This window comes from Nannospalax galili, unplaced genomic scaffold (genome assembly GCF_000622305.1).
Source record: "Nannospalax galili isolate Female #2095 unplaced genomic scaffold, S.galili_v1.0 scaffold180, whole genome shotgun sequence".
NCBI classification, from domain to species: Eukaryota; Metazoa; Chordata; class Mammalia; order Rodentia; family Spalacidae; genus Nannospalax; species Nannospalax galili.
This window is the reverse complement of record NW_008348199.1, coordinates 4,185,099-4,205,674: the sequence shown is the minus strand read 5'-3', so window position 1 is coordinate 4,205,674 and position 20,576 is coordinate 4,185,099. Positions and strand designations below refer to the sequence as shown.

The 20,576-nt window shown below is 42.9% G+C and overlaps 1 protein-coding gene across 4 annotated transcripts in view; it reads left to right on the top strand.

Moving 5' to 3' along the window:
• Srebf2 (sterol regulatory element binding transcription factor 2) overlaps positions 1-20,576 on the top strand; it is a 72,175-nt gene that overhangs the window by 4,034 nt on the left and 47,565 nt on the right. Inside the window, exons 2-3 of one of the 4 annotated variants that reach the window (XM_029569133.1) lie at positions 11,340-11,487; positions 16,354-16,476. The exons of 2 other annotated variants lie outside the window; for them this stretch is intronic. In XM_029569133.1, coding sequence (XP_029424993.1) covers positions 16,440-16,476 — 37 coding nt within the window. In that variant the 5' untranslated portion in view covers positions 11,340-11,487; positions 16,354-16,439. The remainder of the gene's footprint in view (positions 1-11,339; positions 11,488-16,353; positions 16,477-20,576) is intronic. One more of the 4 variants, XM_029569134.1, reaches the window with a different exon arrangement.

Sequence of the window (20,576 nt, the reverse complement as noted above, 5' to 3'; positions counted from 1 at the left end):
TTGCACATGTGTTTCTAATCTCTATATATCTGATTATTACTAGTCACAATTACTAGTCACTTTCTGAGCTCCTTGGCATCTGAGAACAGATATAAAGTCATCTGGTAGATTTCAGTGGTAATATTTTTCACATCTACTAATTATTAAGGAGCAAATTTTTATGCTTTGAAGAATTATGTTTTTAATCATTATTTTTTAAATTTTTAATAACTACATATTTTAGTAACTACATATTTAATAACTACAAATTTTTAATAACTAGAAGAAGGATTTCACTACAGCTTTAACATATTCAGTAACGCACTCCAGAGCAAGCGTACATCTCTTTCACAAGTGGGTGCAAGTTACTAGGTTCACAGTTGAGTTTATACAGTTATACAATATTGAACTCAGTATAAGCCCTGTGTTTTAAAATTTTATCGGGCTGGAGAGATCGCTTATTGGTTGAGAGCACTGACTCCTCTTCCATAGGACCCGGGTTCGAGTCCCAGCACCTACATGGCAGCTACGAACCATCCTTAACTCAGTTCCAGGGGAATCTGAAGCCCTCCTCTGACCTCCGTGGCATTGCATGACATGGGTGCACTCATATACATGCAGGCAATACTCTCATAAAATAAAAATAAAATATTAAAAAAATTTTTTTTTATCTCTGTGAGTGTTTTGCCAGCATATATTATATGTAACTGCACCATATGTGTGCAGTGCCCAGAGAGGGTATTAGATCCCTGAAACTGGAGTTATGGGTGATTGTTAGTCACCGTGTGGGTGCTGGAAACTGAGCCTGGGTCCTCTGCAGGAGGATGTGTACTAGTTACCCCAGTGTACTGCTACAGAATGTTCTGTTGTCTAAGGCGCCCATGCTTCAGTTGCAACTGTGCTGCTTCCTTCTGGGCTGTATTTCTGGGTTTTAAGGAAAGACTTCGGGCACTAGTATAAGCCAGGCCTTCTATCAGGGCAGAAAGATGGAACCTTCCACTGGGATCAGGAGAGACAACGTCAAGGAAGTGATCTTTTCACTGGGCCTAAAAGAGTCTATGTCAGAAGCAGCACTGCAAGGTCGTGGAAGATGAGCCACGCTGCCTTAGACATTGAGGCTGTTCTGTAATATGCAGTGTGTATGAGAAGCTAGGTGGGGTCCAGGAGGTGATGTGGAACCAGAGTGTGCTCTAGATGCAGGCGTTTTGTGGAATTGTAGGAGAGGATTGCTGGACATTTTCAAGTAGAGATAACCTTTATTTTTATGTGTATATGTGTTTTGCCTGCATGTATGTAACTGCACCCGTGTCATATAATGCCTACAGAGACCAGAAGAGGGTGTCAGATCCCCTGGAACTGAGGTTAAAGATGGTTGTTAGCTGCTGTGTGGGTATTGGGAACTGAGCCTGGATCCTCTGCAAAATCACTAGTGTTAGCCTCTGAGCCATCTCTCCATCCACCCCCACCCCCCTTTTTGTTGTTGTTGTTTTTTAATTTTTGAGACAAGACCTCACTATGGATCCCTGCCTGGCCTGAAACTATGTAAACCAGGCTGACATCAAACTCTCAGAGATCTGCCTGCCCCTGCCCCAAGCACTGAAATAGATGTGCGCCACCATGCCTGGCTTAGATAGAGATAACCCATTAATCATGAGTCTTAAGAAAATTCAATTCTGTTGATAAGAACTTTTAAGATAAGATGTGAGATAATGGCCTCTGAAAAGCTGGCCCTGAAGGCAGAGCCCCGTGGAATTCTAGGCTCCATTGAAGCATGGAGGTTTGAGGAAGTTCAGAAGGGAGCTGTAATAGTAAAGTGGCTTGGGGGAATGACTGCATTTCCTCTTCAAATGGGCTGAAGTTGAGGAGGGGAGTAGTCACCCAGTAGGAAATGGGAAAGACATAGTTGGAGGTCAGAACTGACCTGGAGATGAGATGCAGTCATTGGTAGAGGCAGAAAGAAGAAAGCTGAAGGGTTGGAGTAAGGGATGTGATAGGCCAAGGGGAGGGGCTTTCTGAAGAGCAATGGGAGTGATGGAGAGCAGTCAGTGCTCTTAGCTGCTGAGCCATCTCTCCAGCCCTGAGTTCAGTATTTTATAACTATTAATTCAACTGTGAAGCTAAAAATTTTATAGCCACTTTTGCTCTGGAAATTGTTATTATGTTTAAAGCTATAAAGAACGGGGCTGGAGAGATGGCTCAGCGGTTAAGAGCACTGACTGCTCTTATAGAGGACCCGGGTTCGAGTCCCAGCACCCACATGGTGGCTACAAACTGTCCTTAACTCCAGTTCTAGGGGAATCCAAAGCCCTCTTCCGACCTCCGCGGCATTGCAGGACATGGGTGCACTCACATACATTCAGGCAATACACTCATACACATAAAATAAAAATAAGTAAAATATTTTTTTTTAAAAAAGCTATAATGAAATGCTTCTCTTTTTTTTTTTTTTTTTTTTTTTGGTCTTTTTGAGACAGAGTCTCCCTGTAGCCCCAGCTATCCTGGAACTCACTATGTAGACCAGGCTGGCCTTGAACTCACAGAGATCTGCCTGCCTCTGCCTCCTGAGTGCTGGGACTAAAGGCGTGCATGACCACACCTGGCTAACATTATTTATCAGTGATGTTGATGTTTGGGTTAAAAGAGCTGCTGTTGTCCACAACTTACTTATTTTCCATATTTTAAGCTCATTTGGGTATTTTTTTCCCGACATATTTTTGTGGGTTTTCTCACACCACTAGACCAGAGTCCCCTTGGGTTTTCCCCTTTTCTGCCTGCCTGTTCTCACCTTGTTGGACGTTATCTGTTCACACCCAGGCTTTTGGCTTAGTGTCCCTAAGCACTGCCTACCTCTCACGGAAGTTGTGTTTTTGAGTCTTTCTTGTTTGTTTTTGTAGTTGTCATAGCTCAAGGTCTTGCCACTTAAAAATTGTGTGTGTGTGTAAGCTTTTGCTTCTATCTCAGTAGGTTTTTTTCTTGTTAGTAACTAAAATGGAGGTGTAAGCAGCTTTATTCAATTAGAATTTCCTGAGGCTAGTAACGTAGTTCAGTTAGTCAGCCCTTAGTTCTGCATAAAGCCAAGAGTGGCAGCACACAGCTATGATCCCATCGTGGGGGGGGAGCAGGATAACCCTTTTGTTTTCTGGGTTTTGTTTGTTTGTTTGTTTTAATACACGGTCTCCCTGTCACCCAGCTGGCCTGGACCTCGCTGTGTAGATCCTGTCTACTAATCTCCCTAAACTGTACCTCCTCAAAAGTCATCAAAATTTTAATTTCTTCTACTTCCTTCTAAATTTGTTATTTTAAATACAAGCAAGGGAGTCGGTGTGGTAGCGCATCTCTTTAATCCCAGCAGAGGCAGGCAGATCTGTGAGTTCAAGGCCAGCCTGGTCTACATGGAGAGGTCCAGGCCAGCCAGGGCTACATAGTGAGACTCTGTCCCCAAAAGAAAAGTGCACACACATAGGCAAATAGGGGCTCAAGAGGTGGCACTTAAGAGCACTGACTGCTTTTGCAGAGAACCCAGGTTCCATTCCTAGCATCTACATGGCAGCTAACAACCATCCATAACAGCAGTTCCAGGGGATCCAGTGCTCTCCTCTGACTTCCGCAGCAGTGCACAACACGGGTTCACTCACATACATGCAGACAGTAAACTCATACACAAAATAAAAATAATAATTTTTTTAAAGTATGAGGATTGAGGAGATGGCTCAATGGTTAGAACATTTGCCACACAAGCATGAGTATGAAATTTCAGAGCTCCAAAACCCACCTTTGTAATAGTGCTCGTCTAAAATCCCAGAGCTTAGAAGGTGGAGACAGGAAACCCCAAGAGCAAACTGGCTAGCCCAGTCCAACTAGCCAGAACAGTGAGCTCTGGGTTCACTCAATTCAATGAATAGAGAGTGATCAAGGAAGACTCCCAATGTCAACACCTGCATGCACTTGTGCCCACACACATGAAAAAACAAAGCACCATATGGATAGGTTTATAAATTCATCATTTTATACATGTACAAATGTTGGAGGAATTACAGGAAGTGAGATCATACTAAGTCATAGATGCTACAAGAGTCTGATGAGAGTAAGCTGAACACATGGTACAAGCCTGTAATCCCAGCTTTTGGGAGGTGTAGACAGGAGGATCAGAAGTTCAAGTTCATCTTCAGCTATAGAACAAGTTCAAGAACAACCTGGGATACATGAGACCCTGTCTCAAAAAAAAAAAAAAAAAAAAATCTGGTGAGATAAGTTATAAAAGAAAGGGCAGGAATTAACATTTAACATTTTCTCCTGGTTCTGTGTTTAGTAGTTTTACTAGATCCTACTGACAGCTCTGTATAGTGAATGAATAATTTTATGTTCCCATCACAGGGATCCAGCTGGGATCCTATTCTTCTTTATTCGTCTGCCTCTGCCATATTTTCCCAGTTTGAAACTGAAGGCCCTTATCACCAGTGCTGCTCATATGCAGACCCCTCTGTCTTGACCTTCTGGCTCTTCACTCAACTTTCCTGTGCTCAAGGTCACTGGGCATTTAGTGGGAAGTGGCCAACATTCCAGTGCCTCTGATTGCCCCTTCGCTTGACTAGGACTTTAGTGGTTGGGTTGTCTTGGGATTCTGCTGCTTTGGTTTCTTGGGATGACCCTTCATCTGGTCTGCCTGCTCTTTACTTTTAAACTCGTTCCTTGAGTTACAGCAGTTAGTTTCAGCTCTATGCTCTGGGGGATTTAGAAAATAGTTTTTTGGTTTCCATGGAGATTATTCTGTTCTGTGTTCTTTTCTTATATTTTCAAAATATCAGCCCTTGCTGCCCCAAACTTTGGGTACATCTTCCCATAAAAATTCTTTGGAACTTTTCACCATTGTAAATGATATAGGGAAGTTGATTCTTTTCACTGCAATTTGCTTCAGATCACTTTCCACCAAAATCTTCAGATGATTTTTTTTGGTCGTTTTGAAATGGGGTCTCCCTGTAGCCCCAACAGGCGTGGAACTCGCTATGCAGACCAGGCTGGCCTTGAACTCACAGAGACCCACCCACCTCTGCTTCCCAAGTGCTGGAACTAAAAGCATGCCACCACGCCCGACTCCCACAATGCTTTTAATTTAAAAAAAGTTAGTCTTGATGGAGCTGAAGAGATGGCTCAATGGTTAAGAGCATTGACTGCTCTTGCAGAGGACCTGGGGTTCATTCCCAGCATCCTCCTGGCAGCTAACAACTGTCTGTAACTCCAATTCCAGGGGAATCTGATACCCTCTTCTGATCTTCATGGGCATTACGTGACATTGATACACTTACACACTTGTGGGCAATACGCTCAAACACATAAACAAATAATTTTTTTTTGTCCTTTTGAAGCAGGGTCTCCCTGTAGCCCAAGCTGCCCTGGAACTCGCTATGTAGACCAGGCTAGACTTGAACTCACAGAGATCTGCCTGCCTCTGCCTCCCAAGTGCTGGGACTACAGGCATGCACCACCATGCCCAGTGAACAAATAATTTTTTAAATTAGACTTGAGGGACTGGAGAGATGTTTCAGTAGTTAAGAGCACTTGTTCTTGCAGAGGACCCAGGGTAAGTTCTCAGCACCTATATGGCGGCTAACACCAGTACATGACTCCAGTTCCAAGGAATCTGATGCCCTCTTCTGGCCTCTGTGAGCAATGCATGCACATGATGCACTTAACATTCATGCAAACAGTCAAACATAAAAAAATAAACTATTTTGCCAGGTGTAGTGGTGCATGCCTTTAAACCTGGTATCCAGGAGGCAGAGTCCAGCAAATCTCTGTGAGTTTGGTGCCAGCCTATTCTACATAGAGAGTTCCAGGCTAGTCAGGGTTATATGAGACCCCATCTCAAAAAAAAAAAAAAAAAACCCAGAACAAAAAACAAAAAAAGTTTCAAGGGCTGGAGAGATGGCCCAGCTGTTAAGAGCACTGGCTGCTCTTGCAGAGGACCTGGGTTTGATTCCCAGCACCCACATAGCAGCTAATAACTACCTGTAACTCTAGTTCCAACCAGGGGATCTGATGACCTCTTCTGACCTCCATGGTATTGCATGACATGGGTACATTTACATAAATGCGGGCAATATATTCATGCACATAAAAAAATTTTTTTTAATTAAAAAATGTTTCAAAAAAAACAGTCTTGATAGTTTTTTCTGAGCTAGTGGGACAGGCTTTCTCTTTATTTCTTGTGCAAGGTTGGATCTCAACTTGTGATGGCTATTTTTCTTTGTGTTTGTATAATGAATGCAGGACCATTTCTAAGACTTAAAACCATTTTTATTGTGTTTACTTTGTGTATGGGTGCACATGCCATAGCACGTGTGTGGAGGTTGTGGAGGTAGGAGGACACCTGTTGGGAGTTGGTTCTTTCCTTTAACAGTTAGCTCTGTCATCCCATCATGTGTGTCCTAGGCATCATATGCAGGTTGTCAGGTCTGGCAGGAAGTGCCTTTGCCATGCTGAGCCATCTCACTAGCCCAGGACTATTTCTTCTTGATCTTAGATAATGACATCGACATTGCTCAAATAAATGTGACTTGTTTTGTTCTCTGTTAGTTATTAGCTATCTCTGCAGTCACCTCTACTTTTCAGTACTCAGATTTTGAAATCACATGTAGTCAGAACTCACTATGTGCTCAGTACTGCATCTACTCAAACCTTATAGAAGGCCTATTTTGCCCTAGGATCCCAGGATATGACACTATCAAATGTAAGCAGATTCCTTGATGTCACAGTGTGAGTTGATGGTCTTGAGTGCCAGACAACGTTCCATGCCATGAACCTAATTCTAATACAATTTTTGTTTTTAATCCTTTCTCCAGTTCTGTAGTACACCATAGACTTAGAATTGGAGGCCTGTGTCACATAGCTAGTAAGTGGTAGGATTAAGTAGCCTAAATCCAGAGGTGTCCAATTCTAAAACCTGTGTATTTTTCCTCTACACCATGCTATATCCCTGTCTGATGTAAGCAGGCTTCTGAATTGCAAACACAAGGTGGTGTGATGGAACTTGAATTTGAGAAATGCTAGATTCTGTGCTAAGTTTCAGATTCAGGAGACATGAGTCCCCTGGGCACTGACAGTGACTTCCACTGGGTCCCATAGCTCTTCTGTGCATAGTTCCTTATATGAGGTAGGGATTAGGGTTAACTGTGTCATGGATGCTTCAAGAATTAGGGGAGCCTAAGGCACATACTTGAAGGGCATGGGAACTAATACTCAGTTGACTCTGTCAAGAATATATAAGAAACTGAATGAACTTCAGTTTGTGAGTTGACTGTAGAAGCAAGGGACCTTTTAAAACAGTTTTGGAATATTTTTTCCTTTTGAAAGCTCCTTTATAAGTATAGTGAGTGGGACACAGGAGCAGTCAAGAGTGTGGTTTGAAGTGTTCCAATTTTGGACCCCAAGACTCAAGGGTTTAACTTTGTTGACATGATGGAAGTTTTTTTTGTTTTTGTTTTTGCTTTTTTAAAGAGTAGCAAAAGAATAGCCTGGACTTCAAGGTGAAGTTCCCTGGGGAACTTCTATTTAGAAACCACTCCTAAAATGTTGAAGGGTTTGCAGACTGAAATATGGAGCCTTTTTGCATCTCTCAGGCCTTGGGAATTGCTAATGGCCCTTACAATCCTACTCTTTCATCTAGTCTGGGAACAGGTCTGTTGGGTTCAAGGTCTGGTTTGGAACAGTGATGAAATTCTAAGCTGCTGAACCAGATGTGGAGCAGTCTTTGTTGAACTGACTTCTGCCTAGCCCTGCCTCTTTCCATTCCACAGCTGCAAGTGAAGTAATGCTGTTTCCTGTGAGACTTTACAAAAGGTCTCTTGGCAGTATTTGTCTTCCTAACAGTGCTGTCAGGTCAATGCTTGGTTTTTAACCCCATTTCCATGGGCATATATAAAGGCTCTATAAAAGAGAAAGAAAATGGTTATCCAGGATTTCCTATGCTGAGTTGTGCATGTGATACATACCCTTCCCTGTCCTATGAGAGTGAGGTAGGAAGTGCGCTGATTTAGGGAGCCTGGTTGTCTAGGAACCTTTTTTCTGGTTAGAAATTGTTTTAGGAGGCTAGACAGATGACTCAGCAGTTAAGGGCACTCGCTGTTCTTGCAGAGGACCCAGAATTGGTTCCTAGCACCCACATGGTGGTTCACAACCATCTGTAATTTCAGTTCCAGGGATCTTTTGGCCTCTGAGGGCACTGCATGCACGTGGTACACTTACATGCCTATGAGCAAAGAGAGCACTCCTATGCATAAAATTAAAAAATCTTTTTCTAAAAAAACTTTTTTCGGCCAGGCGTGGTGGTGCACGCCTTTAATCCCAGCACAGAGGCAGAGGCAGGTGGCTCTCTGTGAGTTCAAGGCCAGCCTGGTCTACATAGTGAGTTCCAGGACAGCTGGGGCTACAGGGAGACCCTGTCTCAAAAAAAACAAATTTTTTTTTCAATTTTTTAATGTTTTAAAATCTATTTATTTTATATGTATGTGTATGCATATGCCCGAGTCTATATATGTGTAGCACATGCATACAGGAGATTGTGAGCCACCGTGTGGTGCTGGGAACCCAACGCTGGTCCTCTGGAAGAGCAGCAGGTGCTCTTAATCACTAAGCCATTTCTCCAGTCCCTCAATTTTTTTTTAAATCACTATGTCAGCACCGAAGCAGCAGAGATAAGACACTTGGGAGTTTGCAGGCAGTCTGGGTGACAGAGCAATGAATACCTTGTATTTACAGCACAGTGCTAGCTAGTATTAGAGGCTCATGAAACTATCCCTATTTCCAAGCTTTTATCTTGATAATTGTACTCTGGGCTCAAGGTTACATACATCCAGATGTTCACTCTTCATGCAAGGAAACATGTAACAGGCCATAATAGGAAGGAATTCCAAAAAGTTTTGAAGCACACAGGATAGGAAGTAGGAAGTCTTCACAAGGGCTTTGGCATTTGGGCTGAGTTGATAAACCATGTTATCTTCCTAGTTTTGATTAGGTTCTTTGCTGCAGTGTACTGTTCGTGGATCAGATTTCTTAGTGATAAATCCCCAAAACTGCTTCTGGCAAGCTTGAACTAAATTAAGGATCTGTTGGGGGAAGGGTGGTAAATTCGTTGACCTGAAAGAATGTAGAAAGCTGGGTGTGGTGTTACTGAAATAATTAGAGATAAACAGCCAAAGTCAGGTGAGGAGAGGTAGTTTAATTTGACGCTTGTGGGACTGCTTGCGGGACTGACATCACGAATCAAAGGAGTTAGACCCCTGTTCTCTCTCTAGCTAACTCTCTGCAGCCAATCCTCTGCAGCAGGTCCCACCCCTCCAAGGAACAAGTACCCCTCGCGACACAGCCCTTTGGCTGCGGGTGGTACAAAATCCTAGTGAGAATTTTTCTAAATAATATGTCATGAACTTTTAAAAATTATTTTTATGTGTATGAATGTATTGCCTGCATGTAAGTGAGTGTACCCATGTCTTGCAGTGCTGCGGAGGTCAGAAGAGGGTTTCGGATTCCCCTGGAACTGGAGTTAAGGATGGTTTGTAGCCACCATGTGGGTGCTGAGAATCTGCAAGAGCAGTCAGTGCTCATAACCACTGAGCCATCTCTCCAGCCCCTCATATGAACTTTTAAGTCTAATGTCTGGGAAGCATAATTCCTCAGGCTTTAAAGAAATATACTGTTTACTTTAATCCTTGGTTATCCTTTTCTTTTGGGTGTTTAAGACTACTGTTAGCCCAAATTAACTAATTTATTTTTACTTTAACGTCATTTGAGGATCTGGTCCTCAGGGTTCACATGGGCTAGGGAGGAGCTCCTTAGGTCTTTTCTTTTACCAGTTCCATCTATGTGAAGATAAGTCGAGGTCCTACTCGACCAGGGCTTCACTTGGCAGCATGGAGGAAATGTTTCCTGTGCTGACCCTCCTCTTTGCAGACTGGACACTGGTTTGAGTCCCTCTGGTGGGGTCTCCATGACCTCCCTGAACAAGAGGACAGGTGACTCATCACAGTTACAGGACATATCAATAGATTCCTATAGTCCCCTGAGACACAGTCAACCTTTGAGGGAAAGGAACAAAACTGTCCCTTAAGCCCCTTTGAGCAGATTAGTATGGGCTATTTTTTTTTTTGGTCTTTTTGAGACAGGGTCTCCCTGTAGCCCCAGCTATCCTGGAACTCACTATGTAGACCAGGCTGGCCTTGAACTCACAGAGATCCACCATTCAGGCTGGCTCCAGAATGCTGGGATTAAAGGTGTGCGCCACCACACTCAGCAATACTTTATTATTTTTATTTTCTGTGTAAGCGTGTATTGCCTGCATGTAGGTAAGTGCACCCATGTCCTGCAGTGCCCACCAAGGACAGAAGAGGCTGTCAGATCCCCTGGAACTGGAGTTAACAGACAGTTTTAGCTGCCATATAGGTGCTGGGATTTGAACCCGGGTCTTCTGCAAGAACAGCCAGTGTTCTTAACTGCTGAGCCATCTCTCTAGCCCAGTATGGACTTTTAAGTATGGTTATTAACCATCTAAGAGGGTCAGTTGCACCAATCTGGTACCTTTAATTACTGTGTAATATATGGATAAAGCTTGGACAAAACCCAAATGTTCTCAAATGAACATTGACTGGAGGAGATTTGCTATCACAAGTTAATTAGGCATAGCCTAGGAAAGGGACTTTGAAACAAGAATTGCTTTGGTCTGTCTCAAGTGAAGGCTGTTCTGTTATAAACAGAAGCAGTCTCTTTTCCTTTCTGGTTTCCCATACCCTGATTTACAGTTTTCAGAAGGAAGGGAGGCATCAATCATATCACATACCTATAGACAGGAAGTAAACTAATCAGAATTCAGACAAAGCTTCACCGGAACTGATTTTTCTAGATTGTATACATCTGGTTCAAGGAAGTAGACCTAGTTTTTCTTGAGCCAAATCATTCTTGTTATGGGCAAAAGAAAGTGCCAAAAGTAACATTTTCGTAATACAGAGAAACATAAAAGACATCGTTCAGTAGCCATAGGTCACCCAGTACTTGTCTGCACCCATTTAATCCAAATCTGTACCCCAGCGTGCGTACAAGCCAGGAGTGGACTGAAAATTAACAACTGTGCATCTCCATAAACCTATTCAGACCTTTAATAAGTTTTCCTAAAATGAACTTCATTATCCCTTCTATTCTGGAAATAATCCTCTTATTTTAATTTTTATATATAAGTCTTTTACTAGTATAGTATTTTTTAAATTCAGGAAACCATTTGCAGTTAGGGCAGAATTACATACACCTGGCTGGGAAAAATGGCTGGATACTCAGATGAGATTCCAATGACCCTGTTTATCTCCCTTTTAATGAAGGAATAGAACCGTCAGCAAGCCCAATTGTGATGACCATTTGCAGGCAGGCACAGCTGAAATCATGAAGATGGTAGTGCTTTGACTCAGAAGAGTGCTCTGCAGCATCATCTTATTAAAAGAACGTGGAATTCAAATTACATATATTAAGGTAACATAGTGAGTTAACATTACTCATGTACACACTGTGCTTTAAGTTCCCAGGTAGACCTTATAGAAAACACAAAACCATTAAAATCTTTTACTTCGTGTAGTTCAGGGATTAGTCTATCGAAGAAAGTCTATAAACACAAGGTAAAGAGAAGCAAACTGGTACACAACCTCCAGCATCATCATTGAAGGAGACTGTGCTATAACCCTGCTCATACTGTTGTAAACTCTTTATAACATTTATAAACAAATTTACCAAGTAATTACAATTTCGCCTTATAGAGAGATGAACCAATTATCTTAAATATATTATTACAGTGTATAAACTTTGAGATGCCCTTGAAGCAGGTTTTAAATGACCAAGTCTCCTTTTAAAAGTTTAGAGATGTTTAACATGGACTTGGAAAATGTTTATTCTATATAAAACGTATCTTAACGCAGAGATAAATTGCACCCTGGAGCAGAAACAATCATTCCTTAAAGTTAATTTATATTTTTAATGGGAACCATGTTGTAATTTAACTATTTCAGTTTACAAGAGAACTTACAAGTCAATTTGATATCTAGTACATTATTTAATAATTGTTCCCTTAGTATTAAACATAAGTCTACACATTCACAACAGTCTCATACAATAAATACTGTGGTTAGACACAAGGTCATGACAAACCAGTTTCAAAACCAAAACCGATTACCTTGACGAAATTCTGATCAGACGTATGTAAAAGAAATTCTTAAAAACCAGCAATACTTTACATATACATCCACACACACACATGAGACTTTCATCTCAAAATGGCTGTGCTGAACAAAGCCATACATACTGATGCTAGACATAAGGGCTTTCACTTGAAGAAAGCATGTTCAGAAATACCATTTACATTTTAATACGGTAAATATTTCTAACTGGGTTTCAGACTCAACAAATGATGGAAAACAGAATTACATATTTCATTTCCACTCAAAGCTAACCATAGTCAGAAGTTACAGTATGATTAAAACAAGCTAATGTTTAGTTTTCATTAAAGACAATTCCATAAAATGAGAGGATAAAGAATGGGATAGTAAGAAGTATTGTCCTAGTTTGTTTTTCTTCATTGCTGTGACAAAATACTTTGACCAATACCAACTTGGGGAGGAAAAGGTTTATTTATCTTACATCTCCCATGTCACAGTTCATCAGGGAGCCCAAGGTAGGAATTCAGGGCAGGAACCTGGAAGCAGGAGCTAGAGCACAGGCCATGGAGGATCACTGCTTACTGGCTTGCCCCTCTGGCCCCTGCTCAGCCTTCTTATGCAACACAGGCCCACCTGCCCATGGGTGGCACCACCCACAGTGGGCTGGGCCCTCCCACATCACTCAACAATCAAGAAGGTGTCCCATGGACATGGCCACAAGCCAGTCCAATGAAGGCAATTCCCCAATTGAGGCTCCCTCAACCAAGTTGACACTAAAGCTATCCAGCACAAATTATTTAGTCTTAATAAGGTAATACAGAATCAATATATTTTTTTAAATTTTATGTGTATGAGTGTATTGCCTGCATGTATGTGAGTGTACCCATGTCATGCAATGCCTCAGAGGTCAGAAGAAGGCTTCGGATTCCCCTGGAACTGGAGTTAAGGATGGTTTGTAGCCACCATGTGGGTGCTGGGACTCAAACCTCTGTCCTCTGCAAGAGCAGTCAGTGCTCTTAACTACTGAGCCATCTCTCCAGCCCCTGAATCAGTCTATTATTAAAGACCATTTAAGATTGACAATACCAAAAGCATAGAGTATAAAGAAAACAATTTTCATGAGTATGGTTGGATTACAGCTGTCTACAGTTAACTCCTACAGTAGCGAGCAGGAACTTAGAAAGAACGAGAGGTGAAAGCACAAGAGCACAGCACACAGGGTCAGAGGCGCCAGCAAGCCAAGTCTACAGGGCTGGTGATCTGTGACAGCAACAGCTCAGCCTCAGGGTGGTCTTTTGCCTTCTATGAGGAAAAGGTGTGTGTGGGGCGGGGGAACATTGTTAAGGAAATAAAATCATATCATTGCCAGAGTCTAAGAAGATACACTGTAGTGAACAGTTATGAGCTAATTCTCAGAGATGTCTAGAGGTTGTTCAGTGTATGCATAAAAGTACATGGTAATTTCTATAAGATAAACATAATAATGTCTATAAGTAGTTATTCTAAATACATTGTAGTTGTCTCATTTTTGTCCCAGGCTGTTCTGGAGGCAAGAGACTGGTTCAGGCCATTCTTACAAGATACCCCAGAAGAAGCCATGTGCTACTAGCTCTAACCCAGATGTCCTCTAGCTAGAGAAACAAAAGCACCGCTGCTCTGTGTCCATCTCTAGGAGCCTGGCAGAGGTCTTCCAGGTATCAGAGACCTCCATTCAAGCCAAACTAAGATTCCTGATTTTAGTTGCTGTTGGGAGTTTTATCAATAGCTGGTATAAAGGCAATTCAGTGCAGACTTAAACATGAGAGTTAAAGGCAAGAGTATCTCCAAAAGAGAAAAGTACAGAGCCACATCTAAGCCAGCAGAGTTTCCAGGGATGAAATGTGCACCTCCCCCAAACAGGCCACATCTGCCTGCATACAGAGTCATGCTGCAGGAACAGGGGAGAAAGGACAAGGCCAGCAGGATGAAACAGGAAGACCAGTCCCAGAATTTATCTCCAGCTCCGAAGGTGACTTAACATATTAAATCAAACTTATAACCAACTGGAGTTTAATTCTCAAACCATTTTCAGACCTTTAGAGGTCTGAAAGCAACACAAACAGACCAAGAATGTCAAAACCAAAATACTTCCAAAGTGAGCAAACCAAAGAGATACTCTAAAACAAACACTATGAAAGCAAACCCAAACCAAAAGGTATGTAACAAATAAGGTCCTTAGACAACCAGCTCAGATACTGTTTGTTTTTCTTATTCTTTTGATACAGGGTCTCCCTGTAGCCCCAGCTGGCCTGGAACTCACTATGCAGACCAGCATGGCCTTGAACTCACAGAGATCTGCCTGCCTCTGCTTTTTGAGTCCTGGGACTAAAGGTGTGTGCCACCACACCCAGCTTCAGATACTGTTTTGCATAAACAAATAACACTTAAAAGTTTTGTGAAACAGATAATAGACCTAGAGACATTGTCTAATAGATTTAAAGATGTTTAGGGTACCCAAATTTATAAGGCCTTTGAATGCACTATCAGAATATCCATATTTATAAATCTGCATGTGTATTTTAATTAGGCATGCCAAAATAAAGCAAAAATAAAAGTTTTGTGCAAAATAAACAAATGAATAACTGAAGTGGCCAGTTTATTTTGATGAAAACATGAAGACAGTGATCACAGATACACATGACAATTACATGAGATCTCAATACACGAGAAATTTATAGACATACCTGACATAATTACATGAAATCTCAAACACATGGAAATGACTATTGTAGACATACATAGCATAAATCCATGCAAACTAGGTGCACCCAAAACACAAAAATCAAGGAGTTTGATTAGGATGGTCCTTTGTGTGTAGACACTCATCTTTAAAAAATTTGGGCAGGAGGAGAACACTTCCTCCATAATCTCATAGCTATGGGGCAGTTCTCCCTCCTCATAGGCTGGGTTTTAGGGTTCAGGTAGCATCTGTCCAGACTCAGGGTTTCTTACTCAGTATGACCTGATATCAAGTCACTCAACTTCACATTAAGTTCAAAGGTGGAGGGTTTGATCTTAATGCCATAATTTCCTGCATAGCCTAGTTTAAAGATGTCCAGCATCACCTGGAGGACAGTCTGGGTCTGACATGGACTGGGAGGAACCCATCTGAAATTTTATATGTGCCCGGAATGTACGTAATGTGTGCATAGGAGGACTGGAGAGTACCTCTTAGTATTTTAAGAGGTCTTATCTTAGGGCCACATTGGTCTTTTTGAGACAGGGTCTCCCTGTAGCCCCAGCTGTCCTGGAACTCACTATGTAGACCAGGCTGGCATTGAACTCACAGAGATCTGCCTGTCTCTGCCTCCTGAGTGCTGGGATTAAAGGTGTGCGCCACCACGCCCAGCGGAGGGTTTTGTCATAATGCCATACTTTCCTGCATAGCTTAGTTTAAAGTTGTCCAGCATCACCTGGAGGGCAGCCTGGGTCTGATACTTGGACTGGGAGGAACCCATCTAAAATTTTGTATGTGCCTAGGATGTATGTAATTTGTGCATAGGAGGGGATAGAGAGTGTTAGTCTCCCTCATTCAGATACCTTCCTGGCTGGCCACCTCTCAGTGATTTAAGAGGTCTTACCTTAAGGCCACACATCTAATCCCCGTGCTCCATCACCTGAAGGTGAGTGCCCTTTTAGGTTACACAACCTCAGCAGAACTGCAGGGTGAGGCCTAGTCAGATTCTGTGGCCTCGAAGAGCCGTGGAACCATTACTTTCACTCTTACATTCATGCACAATCATTTAGAGTTTAAGACAGTTGTTCCCTAGTTATTACCACTAAATTCCTGTTCTGCCTAAACTGGGCTCGGTTTGCTGCCTGATTCCTGATTCCTGTTTTACCTTAAATGGGGCCAGCACCTCAGAATTACATCGAGATTTAGTTGTGGTCCCCTTCATTCCTGACTGGAGGCCAGTGCCATCTTGGAATCATATCAAGACTTCGTATGCAGCCTCCTGTGGGGGATCAGCCTGCACCAGCTTCCATGTGTCTAACCTGGGGCCCATTACCTGGTCTGGACGTCCATTCTGGGTCTCCGTCTCACTTCACCTGATGAGATGCTCTATTTCGGGGCTATGCAGCTCTCTCTGGCCTCCTGGAAGGAGACCCCAGAGGAAATTCTTCAGGGGTGCACACTTCTCTGTTCCAGGGGCCGAGGGGGCTTGCAGGGTCCAGGAGCAGCAGCCTCTATACCAATGAGGGTACAGCAACTTGATCTCGCTGGGGCCTCCAGAAATGTTATGGAAAAATCAGAGACCAACGCTGATGTCAGGTGAGGAGAGGAAGTTTAATAATTTGACACTAGTGGAATTTGACACTAGTGGGACTGATCCCACGAATAAAGGAGTCAGACCTCTTCTTCAAGTTTTGGGGGGCTTTTATACTCGTGTGGGGAAATGCAAACAAAAGGCAAAACAGCCCATAGGTGACAATTAAGTGAAAGGTACATGTGATAATTAAGCAAGATAACATGACCACAAAGGTTACAGGAATGCGAAAACTTTGGAAAACAAAGACTTCCATCCTGGGCAACCACAGGGACAGGATGGGGAGACCCCTGCTCACCTTTCCCCCATACCTGTCTCTTTAGAGTTTGCCCTGCTGTGAAGTTCTTAATAATCATCACATTGCAAAAGCTTCCCACCTCCACAATAAGTGGAGGCTTGTATATGATTTAATAACCTGCTTTTCCACCCACATGGCAGCTAACACTGTCTGTAACTCCAGTTCCAGGGGATCTGACATCCTCTTCTGACCTCCTCAGGCATTGCACGACACGGGTGCACTTGCACACATGCAGGCAGTACACTCTCACACAAAATATTTTTAAAGAGATAATCTGCGTTGCTTATGTTTTTGACCACTAGGGTGAGCTAGGGAGATGTGGGGTGTGATAATGAATGGAAGATGGTAGATTCTTGATGCCTTTCATTTTTATGAAATGGTTTAAGGACTGATGGAGATTGGGATCCTTTCCTTTGTAGACTCTGCCCCCAGGAGTACAGTTCAGGTGAAATGGTTTGTGCCTGACTTTGTTGACAAAGTAATTGTGAAACACGAGGCCCTCCTGTTAGAGAACAGGAATCATGCAGGATCAGTTCCTTGAGCATCTTGCTCAACTTTCAGTCTACTGTTTCAAGACACCATGCGATACTAGGGTGGGGGCAGATGATAAGCTGGGAAAGGCAGAATAGACCTGGTGTGACATATCCTTTCCTTCCTGAGTGTGGAGTGTTCACACTGCTCATTCATCAATGAAGTACTCACTGGGTCTGCCTGCTGCCAGGCCCTGTTTTGTGATACCCACATGATAGTGGGACCAAATCATCTACATTGGGTGGTAGCTAAGAGCTTGACTTTAATTCCAGCCCTCCACCTGCTGATTATGTAACATTGGACAAGTTACCTAACCTGTGCCACCTTTTCTTGTCTGTAAAGTAGGTGGTGGTGGCACCTACTTCAGAATGCTGTAGAGATTTCATGAGAACAATTTATGTGGAGTCTATAATGGGGTGCTGGCCTGTGCTAAAACCTTTGTTAACAATTACACTATTTCTATTGCTACTAGTCTTCTTGATTGCTGGACTCAGTACAAACATTTCAAGTAATAAATGGAGCATCATGGGGACAGCTTTGTTTTTTTGTTTGTTTGGTTGGGTTTTTTTGTCTTTTTGAGACAGGGTTTCCTTGTAGCCCCAGCTGTCCTGGTACTCACTATGTAGACCAGGCTGGCCTCGAACTTACAAAGATCCACCTGCCTCTGCCTCCCAAGTGCTGCCACCATGCCCGGCCGGGGACAGCTTTTGAAACATGGGGTGCCAAGAATCTGATGCCTCCTAATAGCATGAGGTCAAGACTGGAGCTCCTGAGTAGGGTTCTTGCATGGGTAGGAACTCCCTTGAAGCAGTCCAGAATCAGCCACTGTGAGATGGGGCAGCCAGAGTGAGGGAGTTGGGTCGGAGTTGGGGTGACTTCTGCAGAATGCCCGATGAGAAAAAACACACAGGACTTCTCCCAAGAAAGCTCCCACCCCTTTCTGCCTCTTTTCTCACTTGCATGCTCGAGAAGTGCACATCTCCTCCTTGGACTTGGGCTTGTTGTCTAGGTACAGCCATCAACTCCGTGTTTTAAGCACTTATGAGCCAGGCAGTATGCAAAATGCCTTCCACAAGAGTACTGAAACCACTACCTCCTGGGGTAATTTTAGGTTATAGAACACATTGTGTGTGAAAGTGCCTAACAAGGTGTTACAGACAGAAAAACCATTTTCCAATTAGAAGATTGTGCTTTGTTAATAAATATATGCATACTTATGTACAAACACAGGTAAATTCTAGTGGAAATGGCAACATCTCTTCAGGTAACAGAGCCCAACAGGTGCCTCCTATACCATTCCCCCTTTAAAAATCCCAGTGTTATGTACCCTGCCTAGCAGATGTGCCCAGCAGGATATGTGCCTTGAAGAGATACTTTTTTTTGGTCTTTTTGAGACAGTATCTCCCTGTAGTCCCAGCTGACCTGAACTCACTATGTAGACCAAGCTGGCCTTGAACTCACAGAGATCCATCTTCCTCTGCCTCCCGAGTCCTGGGATTAAAGGCATGTGCTACCACGCCCAGCTGAGATACTTTAAAAAAAAAATTTATTTTTATTTTATGTGTATGAGTGTTTGCCTGTATGTATGTGAGTGCACCCATGTCGTGCAATGCTGTGGAGGTCAGAAGAGGGCTTCAGGTTCCCCTGGAACTGGAGTTAAGGACAGTTCATAGCTGCCATGCGGATGCTGGGGCTCGAACCCGGGTTCTCTGCAAGAGCAGTCAGTGCTCTTAACCCCCTGAGCCATCTCTCCAGCCCCGCAGAGATAGTTATTTTTGTGCCTGGTATAGTAGAATCTCAGTGTTTATTAAATGCGTTATCTTAAGACCCCTTAATGTCTTTATTGATTTGTTCTTTATTAAAATGGTGGGGAGGGGTAATTGCAAGAGAGGCTGCTTTGGAATCAGTTTTTTAAACTTATTTTGCTTTATTTTTAAATTTTATTATTTTTATTTTATGTTTATGAGTATATTGCCTGCATGTATTTAAGTGCACCCGGGTTTTGCAATGCCCAAGGATATCAGAAGGGGACGTTGGATGCCCCTGGAACTGGAGCTACAGACGGTTGTTAGTTGCCATGTGGTTGCTGGGAACTGAACCCAGGTCCTCTAGAAGTTGCTCTTAACCATTGAGCCATCTCTCCGGCCCCCAAATAAATTATTTTTTTCAAGAGAAAAATGCTGGGTGTGGTGGCACATGCTTTTTATCCAAAGTACTCCAGTGGCAGGTGGATCTCTGAGTTCAAGGCCAACCTCATCTACATAGCAAGTTCCAGGGCAGCTGAGGCTACAGGGAGATCCTGTTTAAAGAAAGAAAGGAGGAAGGGAGGGAGGGAGGAATGAATGAATGAATTTGATTTGATTGTGAGGTAATTATGCCAGTAAGATGCTTAAAGATGACTGTTACTGGGTAGAAGACTAATTGAATCAAAACAGGGTATGGAAATGGGGTGATGAGATAACTGATACCTTGGGACAGCTAACAATTTCAGGGATAATTCAGGGTGAATTTATGGCAGAGAAGAAAGAGAAAACAAAACACTGAAAGTGGTGCTGAGATAGCTCCTGGGTGACCATGAGAGCTGGTCCTGTGCTGTAGAAGACTTCTCATTATGTGTCCACCTCTCCTGTTGTGCGGGTACGTGCATGCATGTGCGTGTGTCTGTGTCTGTGTTGTCTGTTGGGTCTGCGATCGGGGAGCCAGAGCAGGATGGTGTCTGCCTCTATTGCTTTTCACCTTATTACCTTAGGTAAGGTCTCTTCCTGAAGTGGAAGCTCACCATTTGAGCTAGGCTGGCGGCCAGTGAGCTCTCAGGATTCACCTGTCTCTGCCCCTACTACTGGTATAACAAGCACACACAGCCATGCCTGCCTGGCTTCTTAAGTGGATTAGGGATTTGAACTCAGGTTGTGCATGCAGCACTCCTAGGTATTCAACCAATCCTTTTCCTCCTAAATTTTTTTTTTTACTTTTGAGTAATATTAGGTATATGCAAAGGAATTTATAACATTTGTTCATGTTATGAAACAGAAGCATTTGGGAATCTTCACCTCCCTACCCAGTTTTCTTTTGTGGTTTCTTTGCCAGTTAAAAAAAAGAATTCAGTCGTCTATTACTTAAAATACAAGAGGGATGAGTCACAGTTTGTCATCTGTGTCATTCGCATCTCCTCCAGACTCTTCTTCCCAAGGTGATCCAGAAATCCCCTTTGTAGGGCATGATGCTGTCTGTTCCTGTGCTCTGAGCGTCTCACCAGCTGGGCCGCGCTCTGGTGCT